Raw genomic sequence first — 15,128 nt, 5'->3', positions numbered from 1 at the left:
CGCTCTCTCTCTCTAAACTAAACAAAACAAAGACTGACCTAATACGTTCCTTGGTGCCTGACCTTGTGTTAACACTTGTGTAAATGCACTCCACTTCCTCCCCCATTACTGTAAGGCTAAATGATTATGATCTTCAGGAAACATTAAAGATTTCTTGCAGCTAAGTAGTACCCATATCTTTGTGTGAATGATTAGTTTTTATTTGGAGGCAGAATGAGGAATTGGTGTTCATTTATATCAGATTAATATTAATGCATATCCTTCTTTAAAGTAAATGAATGAACCTTATCAAATTCTGTTTTGTTCTAAAATGCACTTTGTGGTCTTGACTGTTTGCATTACACATACCACATTATGGCACATTAGAAAACCAAATAAGAAGAACCTTCCCCAGTCTCACAAAGAGCCCTCGCTGCTCATTTACACCAACTTCTAGGCCGTGTTCATATTCATTTTAGCAGTTGTCATAGAAGAAGGAATTACTATGAACATGAGCCTTTGTAGTTCCGTATGATAAATTACCATAAAATTGGTGACCTAAAACAACACAGATTTATTATCTTACAGTTCTGGAGGTCAGAAGTCCAAAATGGGCCTCATGGAGCCAAAATCAAGGTGTCCACAGGGCTTGTTCATTTCTGAAGGCTCCAGAGGAGAATCTGTTCCTTGCCTTTTTGAGCATCTAGAGGCTGCCTGCACTCATTCCTTGGCTTGGGGCCCTTCCCTCTACCTTCAGGGCAAGCGATGCATCACTCTTGACATTGACCCTCTTGTCTCCTTATAAGGATCCCTGTGATTACACTGGGCCCACCAGATAATCATATATACTCTCCCTATTTTAAGGTCAGCTGATTAGCAACCTTGATTCCGTGTGTAACTTTAATTCCCTCTTGCCATGCAACCTAGCGTATTCACAGGTTCTGGGGATTAGGGTGGGGGCCTTATTCTGCCCACCACAGCCACCTTTTTATGATTTCACAGACGGTTGAAATGAAAGCTTTTATCTTCTATTTTTGCCTTGTAGAGATTTTGGCTGTTAATTTGAGAATTAACAGTAACCATTCAATATGGGGGATGTTCTGGCTCATGAATCAGAATTACTTGGACTTGTGAAAGAGGTATGTTTTACAAAACATGGGTCACAGAAAGAGATCTTGAAAACCTGTATTTTACAATGCAGCAAATTTTATAGTAACTTATAATGTGTTTTCTATCCTTGCATTAGAGTTACCTGTTTTCCATTATATGATTTTTTTTTGTTTTCATAACTAAACTGAAATCTTAAAGCCACTTGAAAAAAAATTTCTTTAAAGAAAATTGTAATTGTAACATATGCTCACAGTAAAGATTCAAACAATGTGGAAGTATAAAAAGTTCATTTCCCTGCGCTCCACTCCTGCAGAAACCATTGTTAATGGGTTAGTCTAGTTTTCCAGACTTTTTTATATGAATATTCAAAATATATTTACATGTCTATAGTTTGTTTTACAAAATGGAATGATGCCATGCACATTATGCTGAAGCTTGGCTTTTCCCTATCAACGGTAATATGGTGTGAACATCTTCCTGTGATCTGCCTCATACTTTTTATGCTGTAGAATATTTCACTGAGCGGCTGTATCTACTTAACTTGTTGTTAATGGACATTTAGGTTTCCTACACTGAAAGCTTTTGAAGGACAGGACCCATAGCCTAGGCTTTTTTGTATTCTCTACTGCCTTTAGCGTGGGGCAAGCACATAGCTGATGCTCAAGAAACCGTTGCTCCTGTTTTAGTCTGTGATTAAACCGTTCATCAGGCACTGTGAGCCACGGCCGTGGGGCAAGGCATCTGCCCTGGAAATGCAGCTTTGGAATTCGTTGGTGTGGTCATGAATACATTCTTAAAGCTGTCCCAGCAAAGGGCTGTGGACAGGGCCTGCGGAAAGAGCCCACACACAGGAGGTGGAAACCAAAAGATGTAACTGCCACAAACTGAGGAGGAGGGGAGAACAGCAGTAGAGTACATGGTAGGGGAGGCCAGGAGAGGGGTCAGGGTGGGCAGTGAGCAGGAGTGCCGTGCTCCAGGATCAGTGATGACGTTGCCTGTCTTTCAATGGCTGGTCTTCTGTTCTTAAGGACAGGCACTCTTTCCAGGGCCAGTTTCAGGTGGCAAATTCCCAGAGATCTACCAGACCCCAAGCCGTCAGGCCTTCTGGGGATCACTGCTGCCTTTGTTAGAATGCTGCACACATCCTTTTGCTTCTGTTAACAATGATCATGAATCGTGCAGTTCACATTTTCTTTCTGAAAGCAAATTTATTTTCTGTAAATAAGCATTTTCTATGATACTGTCTTTCTAGGCTTTGGGTACGTGTGTCGAGTAAGTAAATTCTAAGCTGGATCCTGAATTCTTCCAAAGATGACAGTTCATTAACCCCATTATAAATAGGTGGTAACTTCAAGCTGGTACAATTACATCAAAGACAGTTGGCTTTGTTGATGTTAAAATAGAGAATTGTATATACATTTATGTTCTTTTTTTATAGTACTTAGATTTTGCTGAATTTGAAGACACCTTGAAAACATTTTCAAAAGAATGCAAAATAAAAGGAAAGCCATTATCTAAAACAGCAGGTGGCTGTTTAAGGGACTCCAAATCATTGATCATCCAGGTAACATTTTCCTTTTTTTTGATATCTGTCAATAATCAAGATGCTCCCAACTTGTAAAAAATGCAGTTATTAGAGAATATTGGAATTGTTTCTGGGAACCTGGTCAGAGTGACTTTTATTTTATTTTATTAATTAATTGATTGATTTTTTAAGTAAACTCTGTGCCCATCATGGGGCTGGAACTCACAACTCTGAGATCAAGAGTCACATGCTCCACCGACTGAGCCAGCCAGGTTGCCCCCAGGCACCCCCAGTGTGACTTGTAGATGCTCAGGTGTTTTTGTATGAATTAGTAATATCATCTTTTTTCTTTTAAAAGATTTATTTATATACTTTAGAGAGAGGGAGAGCGTGTAAGTAGGGGGAGGGGCAGAGGGAGAAGAAAAGGGAGAGAAGCAGACTTCCCCCTGACCACGGAGCCCGCCACAGCAGGGCTCTATCTCATGACCCTGAGACCATGACCTGAGCCAAAATCAAGAGTCAGGTGCTCAACTGACTGAGCCACCCAGGCATCCCAGTAATGTCATCTTTAAATCTGTGTACCTTCCCTAGGAAATGGGTTGTGACATAATATCTTCCACATAAGTACATTTCTGTTTATTTTATTAATTAATTTTTTATTTAGATTCAATTTAGTTAACATATGATGTATTATTAGTTTCAGAGGCAGAGTTTAGTGATTCATCAGTTGCATATAACACCCAGTGCTCATTCCATCAAGTGCCTTCCTTAATGTACATTTCTTGGGAAGAAGAAAAAGAGGAAACCATGCAATGCTTAGTAACTGAAACAAATGTGATCCCCATCCTGAGGAGTTTTAGGTTATGCATTTTAGGCACTGGGGACACAGTGAACCAAACCAAAGCTCACCCCTCCAGGCACTTGCATTGTAGCTCAGGGAGGCTGGAGGGGACAGGGAGCAAGGTTTGTCCATGTTGTGACATGTGACAGGATTTCCTTCCTTTTTAAAGCTGAAGGAGACTCCATTATATGTCTGTACCACATTTTGTTTATCCATTCGTCCATCAGTGGACACTTGAGTTTTTTCCACCTCTTGGCTATTGTGAATAGTGCTGCTGTGAACATAGGTGTACGAATATCTCTTTGAGATCCTGCTTTCAGTTATTTTGGATATATACCCAGAAGTGGATTACTGGATCATATGGTAGTTCTAGTTTTAATTTTTTGAGGAACCTTTATGCTCTTTTCCATGGTGATTACATTTTACATTTCCATCAACAGTGTGCAGGGGTTATAAGCTCTCCACAGCCTTGCCAATACTTGTTTTTGGTTTGGTTTTGTTTTGATAGTAGTCCCTAATGGATGTGAAGTGATATCTTATGGTTTGGGTTCACATTTCTCAGTTGTATTCAGGTCCATTTTTCTATAGCTTGAAAGACCTTGAAACTTTCTGATTGCCACAAGCATATTTTTTCTGCTCATCCAATAAACAGCTGTGTCCACTGTGATAGCTATTCCAAACAAAAATACCTGGAACAGCAGCTTAGCAAAATATCTTAAGTGCCAGTGGCACTCAACAAATGGAGAATTTCCCGAAGCACAGTTCTGTAAGAAGTGTGTGTGTGTGTGTTTGTGTTTATAAGTTATTATTATTTTTTGAAACTTTTTATTTATTTATTTATTCATGAGAGAGAGAGAGAGAGAGGCAGAGGGAGAAGCAGGCTCCCAAGGAGTAGGGAGCCTGACGCAGGACTCGACCCCAGGATGGTGTATAAATATTCTGAGCTTGGTGATTCTGGCTGGGATCATGGTTTATATTAGAGAAGATCATTAATATTTGTGACTATATTGAGTTATAACACTGGATCGCTTTGTATGTCGATATTAAATGCAGGGACTATTTCCAGGTACAGAATATGAATCATAAGTTAGGATGGATTTTAGATGTGATTATAATGATACAGGAAAGTTTGTGGTCCCAGGTCTACAAATGAAGAATTTAGAACAAACTGTACATGGCCCATTTGAACATGTGGACTCTGCCAGTCCACATAAGAAAATACCTTGACTCGAAGCCTTAAAATACTCACAAGAGTCTGCACACAACTCACTCACACAAAGAGCTCTTGGTCTCCAGCCCTCTCTTGAGAGCATGCCTCCCCCAGAGTGGCTCACAGGGATGGCGGGGTTGGCTTCGAGCTCAGCCGCGGTGAGCCTGGAGTGGGGTCAGACTCCAGCAGTACTGCTACTTGGGAAGATCCCCTGCACCTTGCGTCGGTCAGTAATGGGCTTCCTCCCAGTTCTTCCGGACACCGTGGTGCCTGTTTGCACTTTGGGCACCTCCCTTGCCATGGCTGCTGACAAGCTGTCCTTCGCTGTTTCCAAGGCTGAGGAGCCAAGACCTCCCAGAGTAAGGTAACAGTCATTGTTCTTGATCACATGAAATAGAGAACATTTCTGTAATAAGCACAGTTGAAGATTCTTTTTTTTTTTTTTTAAGATTTATTTATTAGAAAGAGTAAGAGAGAGTGCAGCTGGGAAGGGCAGAGGGAGAGTGAGAGAAACTCCAAGCAGACTCCACGCTGAGCATGGAGCCTGTGCGGGGCTCATCCTCAAGCTCCAAGATCACGACCCAAGCTGAAACCAAGAGTTGGTTGCCATCCAGGCACCCCGAAGATTCTTTTTTTTTTTTTTAAGATTTTATTTATTTGAGAGGGAGTGAGCGAGTGAGAGAGAGAACACAAACTAGGGGAGAGGCAGAGGGAGGAGAAGAAGACTCCCTACTAAGGAGGGAGCCCAATGCGGGGTTTAATCCCAGGACCCTGGGATCATGACCTGAGCTGAAGGCAGACTCTTAACTGACTGAGCCACCCAGGCGTCCCTCAAAGATTCATTAATGAATGTCTTTAAGTATAACCGGACAGTGCAACATTGTGCAGTACATTCCCATTTTATAATATTAACAAGCTTATTTCTAAACAACCTAAAAAAAAGAGGAAAACTATAAAGCCATTTTTAAAAAGTATAAAAAAACAATGATCAATTAATGGTGATGAATAATGGTGTTGGGTGGGGGGAACTGGAGGTTCTATAGAAGATCCAATCCAAGAAAAACTTTTGCATATGAGCACAAAATGTAGGTCTGAGTATCTTGGGCATTTGATAGAGTAAGGAAAACAATATGAATCACATGGTTTGGGACCATTAGGAAGTTCTGTCCATTCTGCCTTATACCTAAATCTGCAAAATTACGCAGCAGGTATTTGCAGTGGGTCAGTCATCATTCTTGCCAGGCTGGTGGCATGATAATGGCCACCTCCTTTCCCCAGAATTCTCTATTTCTGCTTTTGCATGGTAGTTTGGGAAACTGCCTGCCCTGCATGGTCAGACTCACACAGCCCCGAGGTGGGAAGAGCGCCAGGCCTGTGCTCCTTCCTCCAACTCCAGCCTGTGCGTCCCTGTTTCTGTAATTGGTGGACATAGACAGTCACTGCATGGTGTGTTGGGAATCTGTCGTCACTTCCCAAGTGCCATCTTGATGGGACATGCTTTAGCAACAGGGAGCAAATGACAACACCCGCCGCCCAGGCCAGGGATTGACTGAGGCAGTGTATAGGAGCTGCCACTCCAGGACTCAACTGGACTGTCAGTAAGTTTCTGTGTGCGGGGTGAGTTCCACGGAGGCCTGGCTGGGCTTTGGATCTGGCCTGGTTTTTACTGATCACATGCTCTGGGTCAGCAAGTTCACAGGATGACTTCAGTGTATTTATGTGCCTGTGAGTTTTCGGGCCTCAAGTCCTGGGCCTGTGCCTGGCTCCTTCCATGTCAGAGACTTAAATATTTCATCTGTTCTTTGTAAAGCTGAGACTTGACCTTGCAACCAGGGTTGGTTTGTGGGAATCTCAGCCTAAGATGCTTGAAGCCTTCTAGCTCTCTGGTTTTCTGTCCCTTATCTCAGGAAGGAGACTGAGTTTTCACACTGGAACCACAGAGTGTATGGGGTATGCAGGGTATTGGGTAGCTTGTGAGAAGTTGGGGTGTTGGGAGAATGGGCCTCCCTTATGACTGGGGTTCAGTCTGATGTCTTCTCCACAGAAGGACCTCGTTGCTGCATTTGACAGTGGTGACCAGAAGGTGTTCTTCAATTTGTGGGAGGAGCATATTCCCAGTTCCATCCGAGATCGTGACTCCCTTGCCCAGAAGTTGGAGTTCTATCTTCACATCCATTTTGCCATCTATCTTCTGAAACACTCCGTAGGGAGACCTGTAGGTTCCCTTTGTGATTTGGGTGGGTCCGAGTGGTGTGTTCAAGGGGAAATGTTAGCTTTTTGTTTTGTAAATGAGCATTAATTTAGTTTTGTGGCCATTTTATCGTATTGCTTCCAAGGAGTAGGCGTCCCATGTCCTGTGCATGATTTTCTGTCTCATTCCCAGTAGTTTATTTTCTAGTTTATACGGGGAGTTAATAATTTCTGTACGGAAAGCTACATGGTTTTCCCCAATGCCTCAAATTTCTGAAAACCCAGCAAAATAAAGTTTCCTTATTTGGCAACTTAACACGAATACACATATGTCTAAGAGGACACCTATTGAGACCACATATTAGACTGTCTAATAGAAGAGAAGTTTGAGCTTAAGCAGTGGAAAGATGCCTGTTTGTGAAGGTCTGTCTGAGCGGTCAGATGAGTAGCCTCTGCAGTCCTTCCAAGGGCACGGCTGAGAGCGCCCACTACTGTGGCCACCAGGCCTCCCAGTACAGAGCAAATGACAGATGGGAGCAAGGCCATGTTGACATTTGACTACATGCCTTTCTTTAGTGGCTTCTTGCATTAGCTACTGCCCCCAAGCACCTGTGTTCACTTATTAAAATGTCAGGGGGGCTGGGGGGGGGTCATGGTGGAGGGAGCAGCTTTACAGTAAGTCACGGTAGCCATTCCTGTTCCTCAAGACAGTGTGCATGGGGGGTGAGATCATGGGAGATTTTCACTTTCTTTATATTTATTTCTGTTTTCTAACTTTTTTATTTTGATGTAAGATCAAAAAAATCAATAAACACCATATATTTTTTTAAGCCCAGTGGCCAGAAGAGGGCTTCCCGGTGTAGACGGAGTGAGATGTGTTGATTAGAAGAGCACATATACACAGGGTACACGGCTCTGGTGCAGCCAGGTGGTCAGGGAAGGAGAGCACTCGATTCCGGGCTGAGCAGCTCAAGTGCTCCGACCTCGCTGAGGCGCAGGAGGAAATCAAAACCTGAGATGGATCAGGTTGCCTCGGATCACGCGTGCAGCCAGTGCAGCCTGCAAGATCAGTCCTTAGTTAGCTTTGCAGAGGAAAGGAGGAATGCAGTGGAAGCTTCTGCACCTCTCCTGAGGGAATCCTTGAAACGCATGTTTATGATTTGTGACAAGTGGAAACAATGCACACATCTAATAATAGGGGAATTGGCTAAGTAAATTGTGATAGACCCATGAGATCAGGTTTTGTCCTGCCGGTATAAATGATGTTTATGAAGAATTTTAAGGATATGAGAACATGATAATTATAAAGTAAAAGGGCAGCAGATCGAACTATGTATCTAGTTCTCCGAAATTCCTGACAAAGTTCCGTCAAGGGAGACATGAGGGGTGGTGTTTGAATGACTGGAGACCGTGTGCTTGCTAGGCCGGGGGTCGGGGGGAGGATGCCAGCACCGTGGCTGGAACTAGAGGGGCTGCGGAGAAGGGGTGGGATGATCGGGGTGCGGGGGGGAGCCAGACGTCCAGCAGGAGACCCCACATGAGCATCTTTCCTTCTTTGCAGGACAAAGAGGACCTGGAAGAGAGGATTTCTTATTTCAAAACCTACCTGGAGACCAAAGGGGCAGCGCTGAGCCAGACCACGGAGTTTCTCCCTTTCTATGCTCTGCCTTTTGTTCCCAACCCCATGGTCCACCCCTCCTTTAAAGAGCTCTTCCAGGTGAGTGACCAGTTGGATCCGGGGCAGCATTGCGGTTTCACCTTGTCGACGCTGGTGGTTTCTGAATGATGCCGTAAAAAACCTGAAAATTCGCTTCTGTTCTCAGATAAGTTTCTTTGACGAACGTTTCTTGTGCCATAAAATTTCATTTTTTGGGTGTATTAAGACTTGTTAACTCAGACTAACATAACTATTTTTAAGTGTACTTCTTCGAGCATTCCATGCATACCTTTTCAATATCGGAAGGATAATTTTTATTCAATTACATCGAAATTTGTGGCCTGAAAAGAACTAGGTTATTTTACGTAATTGCTGGCCATATGTGTTTTAATTTCTATTCAGAGTCTCACTTACTTGGCACATTTCTGAGGACCTGGTTGCGTACTCTTACTTCCTTCAGACTGCTTGCCTGGAGCTCTTTTAATTGTTTTATTTCACCGTAGTTGACATTTTAGCATACTATTTATTATCAGTGTTTATCCATTGTAGTAATTCTTGTTGACTTAATAAAATTAAGATGTCCCCTGAGAGGTTTATGAAAACATGTTTAAGAGACCGATGCAGTTGCTTTTTCTAAAGAAAGATCTCACACTGTTTCCGAGCATCTCTTTGGAGAGTCCTCATGTGCCACTGGACAACAGATGCTCTTCTCTCTCCAGACCCAGTGTGTCTCCGTCTCCTGTTCCACTATACTTTAGTCAGACACCTGTCAGCATTCCCGAATAGTAGCCCTTAAATTGAAGGCCACAGAGTTGAATGACTTCATGAAAGTAGGCTTGTCATAGAGTAGCCTATGTTGAATTCTGTGCTTGGTTTTCTTTGTCCATCCAAATTTAGTTTGGTGAAACTTGAAAAGAAATAGTGGATTTTCTCACTGTGAAGACTTCTGTTTATGAAGATGATGGCACAGTACTGCAGCTGCAGCTGAGGTCCAGCCCGGGCTTCGGCAGGCGGCTGGCCCGTTCTGGCTTGGTGTCCCGAGTCTGCAGGGTTCAGTATTCATGGGGAGTCATGTTATTCCTTTTTTTTTTCCTTTTGCTACTCTCTACATATGTTCTTTCAGTGGCCATCATAGATACCTGAGTATGTATGCATAACAAAATCTAAAGCTCATATATCTTCTCGTCTTCCTGACCATTACAAGGACCTTAGAATGCATTCACCTCCTTCATCCCCTTCCCAGCTCACTTGCTGCTGTTGTCAAGTATTTCAGTTATATACTTTAACCCCACACATTACAGAATCTTATTATTTGATGCAATCTGTGTGTGTATGGATTTACCCTTCTGTTCACCCATAGATGTGCTTGCTGTTCCGTCTTGCGTTAAGGACCTTCCATCTGTAATCATCTTCTCTGCCTCACAGACATCCCTTTAGAGTCTCCTTTGGGTGACGATCTCTTCTTTCCATTCTCGCTTGTCTGAAATGTCTCTGTTGCTTTTTTAGACAGGGTCCAGAATGGTGGGCTTACAGCTATTTTCTTTCTTTTTTTTTTTTTTAAGATTTATTTTGAGAGAGAGAGAGAGAGAGAGCGCGCGCATGCGTGTGGGGCGGGGAGGGGCAGTGGGAGAGGGAAAGAGAGAATCTCAAACTCCATGCTGAACTCAGAGCCCAGTGTGGGCTGGATCTCACAACCCTGAGATCATAACCTGAGCCAAAACCAAGAGTCGGACACTCAACCCACTGAGCCACCCGGGCGCCCCATATAGCTATTTTCTTTTATGACATTGAAGGTGATGTTATCACCCCGCTCCCTTTATTGCTATTGGAGGTCGGCCATCAGTCTCATTGCTCTTCCTGTGTAGGTGATCTGTCTTGTTTCTCTGACCTTTGAGGTTGTGCAATTTTACTATGGCCTGTCTAGGGGTAGATTTCTATTTTTACTTGGGATTTGTTGGGCTTCCTGGATGTGACGTTTTGTGTCTTTGAACAACTCTGGAAAATTCTGTTTTCTCGTCATATATTGCCTCTCCTCTTTATTATCTTTTTCTGGATGTCTGATTAAATCTACATTTAATCTATGTATCTGATTAAATCTGCATTAGACTTGCTTCTTCTATCCTTTTTTTTTATTTAAAAAATTTGTGACAAAACACACATAAAATAAAATTTACCATCTCAACCATTGTGAAGTGTACAGTTCAGTAGAGTCAAGGATGTTCACAGTGTTGTGCCCTCCATGTCTCTTAACATCTTGTATTTTCCATCTCGTGATCTCTGTCAGGACTGTATTCTGGGTGATTTATTCACACCTGTCTTCAAACAGTCTAATCTGTTCTTTAATCCACTGAATTTGTAATTTCAGTCACTAACTTTTGTTAATAGAAGTTCTTTTTGTTTTTTAATTCAAATTTACTGGGTCATTTTTTATAGTCTCTTGTTCTTTGCTCATATTTTCCAGCCTTTTTATTTGTTTACCATTTTATACATTTGTGTTATATTCTTTGTTAATTTTATTTATTTTTTTTTAAAGATTTTTATTTATTTATTCATGAGAGACAGAGAGAGAGGCAGAGAGAGAGAAAGGCAGAGGGAGAAGCAGGCTCCCAAGGAGCAGGGAGCCCGATGCGGGACTCGATCCCAGGACTCCAGGATCATGACCTGAGCCGAAGGCAGACGCCCAACCATCTGAGCCACCCAGGCGCCCTATTCTTTGTTAATTTTAACATCAGGAGCCTTTATAAATTTGATCCTGCTGTGTTTAATTTCTGCTCGTTCATTCACGGCACCTTATATCTTTTTTTGAAAAAAAAATTAGTTATTTTGAGTTTTGACAATGAGTTTATTCTACTTGGGACTTGCGGGAGTTTTTTGAGGCCTGAGTGGAGTTTGGTTCTTTCAGAGATCTGCATTTGCATCTCTCAGTCATCTAGGGCATTACCAACCCAGGATCATTTTAAATTAAATTTCTTTGCTCAAGGCTTTGGGAACCATATAGATAGTTTCAGTTTAGGCTGCAATCTTTAATGAGACTAGTTTGGGTTATGAAGTTTCAAATGAGGTTTTTCCTCCCTTCTACCTAATGTCAAGGTCAAGACAGGTAGATTTCCTTGCTGTCGCCTTCTAGACAGTGGATTGGTTTGTCCTTGACTCTTTCCTGATGGTATAGCCCTTTGGGGTTAAAAAAAAAAAAACCCAGGGTTTTTTTTAAAGATTTTATTTATTTTTGAGAGAGAGAGAGTGCACGAAAGGGGGAGGGACAGAGGGAGAAGCAGGCTCCCTGCTAAGCAGGGAGCCCGATGCCAGACTCAATCCTAGGACCCTGGGATCATGATCTGAACTGAAGGCAGATGCCTAACCAACTGAGCCACCCAGGTGCCCTGGGATCCCAGTTTTATGCTAGGGTCTCCTATTAGATTGTTTACTATGAGTGGATCCTATTGTCTTCGTCTTCTGTACCATGACCGTTCTTAGAACTGAGGTGTAAGGTCTTCTAGACTCTGAGTTATCCTTAGAGCGAAAACTGTCACTTTGAGCCTCTGCTTTTCCTTTCTTGCCACTTGGGGATGGATTTTAAAATATGGTTAACTTATCCAGCTTTTTTAGTTGTTTTCATTGTTTTTTCAGGTTATCTTTTCTGCTGAGGTGTCAGGAAAGAAAAGTATTTTGTAGAGATTGTAATGAGCTCTTTTCAGCAAATTGTTTGTCAGTGAGCATCTCCTTGCAGAAATATTTAGGTATTCCTCTAGTTGATTACTTCCAGAAAAACTTTTGGGCACTTAGGTGCCAGGGACCAAGTCAAGCTTAATTAGTGAAAATGGAAAGAAATGGAAGGAATTCTTGTGGGCTCTGGGAGGGAGGGAGGAGGCAGTGGGTAGGCCAAGAGAGTCAAGCATGGAGTTCTCCATGAACTCCACAAGAATACCCTGCTTTTATTCATTTCATATATTAGGGTTCTGGGCAAGACTTTGAACGATCAGAAGGGTTTTGCTGTTGGAAAAAAAAAAGTCAGATGATCACTCATCTAGTGTAAAGTCTACATTCTACAAGTGAAGAGACTATGATGTAAAGAGGGGGCATGACTTCGTGCAGGGAGTACAGAGAACCAGCCCAGTGCTTCCCCCATTCCTGTGGGAGCTGGGCAGTCAGGTGCCTAGCAGACTTGGGAAATGTTCTTCTTCTCAAAGCTGAAAGCACAGAAAAATCAGAGCAGTCAAGAAAAAAAATAAGGGATTCATTACCCAGAGAGGTTTTATCCCAATCTTAGCCTTGTCATTAGCAGAGCATCAGAAGGTAAACAGTTAAATTGAAAATATGTACTTGTTAGTGATACAAAATAGTAATCAGCAACAGAGCAATTTAACTGGAAGTCTCCATGTCCCAAATATTTTGTTTTGTTTGTTTTTTAAGATGTCTTCATTTATGTCGGCCAACATGGTAGTCCTTCCTTGCAATTCTTTATGGTATGGTTGAGCGCAGAAGCCTTGAGCGGTAGCGCGCTGTGTTAGTCTCCCAGAGCTGCTGTAACAGAGGGCCACAGACCGGGTGCCTTAAACAATAGAGACTTTCTGTCTCGTTCATGAGGCCAGAGGTCTGAAATCAAGGTGTTGGCAGGGCCATGCTCCCTCCGAAGCCTCTAGGGGAGGATACTTCCTTGCCTGTTTCTGCTTCTGGTAGCCTCAGATGTCCCTTGGCTAGTGGCAGCATAACTCCAGTCCCCTGTCTTTACAGGCCCATCTTCTGTGTCTGTCTAAATTTTCCTTCTTAGAAGGACACCAGTCATGTTGCATTAAGGGCCCACCCTGCTCCAGTATGACCTCATCTTAACTAATTACATCTACAACAACCCCGTTCCAATGACCTCACATTCTGAGGAGGCTAGGACTTCTGCATATCTTTTTAGGGGACACAGTTCAACCCATAACACACACATTATAACTAAAGCTATCATGCCGTGTCAGGGAATTACACAGTCTTTTAAAAATATAAGGCAGTATTTTTTCCAAAAGCCAGATGATGCCCTGGGTAGAACGGGTGGGGTGGGGGCATGGAGAAGGACACAGAGCTGGGGAGGGGAAGCGCGGAAGGACGGGGGGGGGGGGGTCTGCGGGGATGGGGCAGGGCCTAAGAGGTAAGTTGATAGGAATTTTTAGAGATCTTGCTTCTTTTCTGTGGAACTTCTTGGTTTGGTGATAGATTTTTTTATATAAAGACTGTAAGGAAAATTGTCCTGAGAAAGATGATTGCTTGTCACACTTTTTCTTTTACTACTTAAGTCATTATTTTTTCCTTCTAATGAGCATTATTTGAGATAAGTAATTTATTATTAAGGGACAAATCAAACTAAAAGTATATCGTAATTCTTGACATGATGGGTTATTTGAGGCAGATAACAGCTTCTGTCTTTTTTTTTTTTTTCTTATCTAGATGAGGTTTATGAAAATGAGTCTTTCTCTTTGGGAAACTTTCAGGAACTGAGTGATAGCCGTGTATGCCCGCCAGCACCATGTATGCTTCAACGATTCTGAATTCTGGTTGGCATTCAACCTAATAAGCTTATTTGTCATGCTTGTGTTTAAATCACATGAAATATTCAAATCATGTACAGGGTTCTTTTTTCCTTGTTTATAACAGAACTTGTTCTTTCCTCCTGCTGTGGGTATCTGATCTTTTATAAATGAATTGGTTAGATGTCCAAAAACCTATTTTTCGCGGCATCACATCACAGGCAAGGCATCTTGCTTTTGATTTCAGTAACTGTGTTGGATGGGGTTATTTAAGCCAAAGGCCACAATTTGACAATGCTGTTGGCATTTAATGATCTAGGGCTTTTATTATTTTTCTTTTTTTATTTCAGGATTCTTGGACTCCAGAATTAAAGTTGAAGTTGGAAAAGTTTCTGGCTTTAATTTTTAAAGCCAGTAACACGCCAAAGCTTTTAACATTATACGTATCCTTTTGAAGCAGATGGAGACCACCTGTAGTGCTGAAGCAGCCCGCTGGCTCAGGCTGCCTCCTAGATGGGGATAACTTAGTGTTGCTTTCATATTTGCCAGGTGAATGAAGCATTCATGACAGAGTGTGTCAAGGCCCATGAAGAGAATTCCAGGTAGAGGGAACAGCTCGTGCGAAAGGACTGAGACAGTATATTTGGGAATTTGGTATTGCTGGAACAGAATAGAGAGAAAGTCAGAGACTAGGCAGGGCCAGGGCACAAAGGTTTGTGTGAGGTCTTGTAAGTCAAGAGGAGCCTTTGAAACATTTTAGGTAGGAGAATACCATGCTCATATTTACATTAAAAAAAAAAATCACTCCTTTTTATTCCTGATTATAAAATTGATCATATTCCTCATAGAAAATTTGGAAAGCACAGAAATGCATTTGTATACATACATACACCCAAAAGTATGTAATGTTTAAATAAACATAGATACCTGTACATGTGTGTCTTTTTAAATATTTTTATCCAATGAAGAGAGCCCATTTCCCCATATCATTAAATACTCTTCAAAAAATAGGTTGTTTCCTCAAAAGTTTAAAACATAGAGTTACCATATGACCCAGCAGCTCCTCTCCTAGCTATATACCCAAGGGAACTGAAAACATATGTCCACAT

At 42.2% G+C, this 15,128-nt stretch overlaps 1 protein-coding gene across 4 annotated transcripts in view; it reads left to right on the top strand.

The window, feature by feature from the left end:
• The first annotated feature begins 1,012 nt into the window (after positions 1–1,012).
• The window catches only part of ARMC9 (armadillo repeat containing 9), a 141,910-nt gene continuing 127,794 nt past the window's right edge, over positions 1,013–15,128 (top strand). For all 4 annotated transcript variants that reach the window (XM_073877346.1, XM_025889757.2, XM_025889785.2 and 1 more), the window contains exons 1-5: positions 1,013–1,118; positions 2,528–2,653; positions 6,710–6,880; positions 8,417–8,572; positions 14,370–14,462. In XM_073877346.1, coding sequence (XP_073733447.1) covers positions 1,068–1,118; positions 2,528–2,653; positions 6,710–6,880; positions 8,417–8,572; positions 14,370–14,462 — 597 coding nt within the window. In that variant the 5' untranslated portion in view covers positions 1,013–1,067. The remainder of the gene's footprint in view (positions 1,119–2,527; positions 2,654–6,709; positions 6,881–8,416; positions 8,573–14,369; positions 14,463–15,128) is intronic.

This window comes from Callorhinus ursinus, unplaced genomic scaffold (genome assembly GCF_003265705.2).
Source record: "Callorhinus ursinus isolate GAN/ISIS: 27379988/994484 unplaced genomic scaffold, GSC_fseal_2.0 scaffold2, whole genome shotgun sequence".
NCBI classification, from domain to species: Eukaryota; Metazoa; Chordata; class Mammalia; order Carnivora; family Otariidae; genus Callorhinus; species Callorhinus ursinus.
The sequence above is the reverse complement of the archived record's forward strand: the minus strand, read 5'-3'. Positions and strand labels throughout refer to the sequence as shown.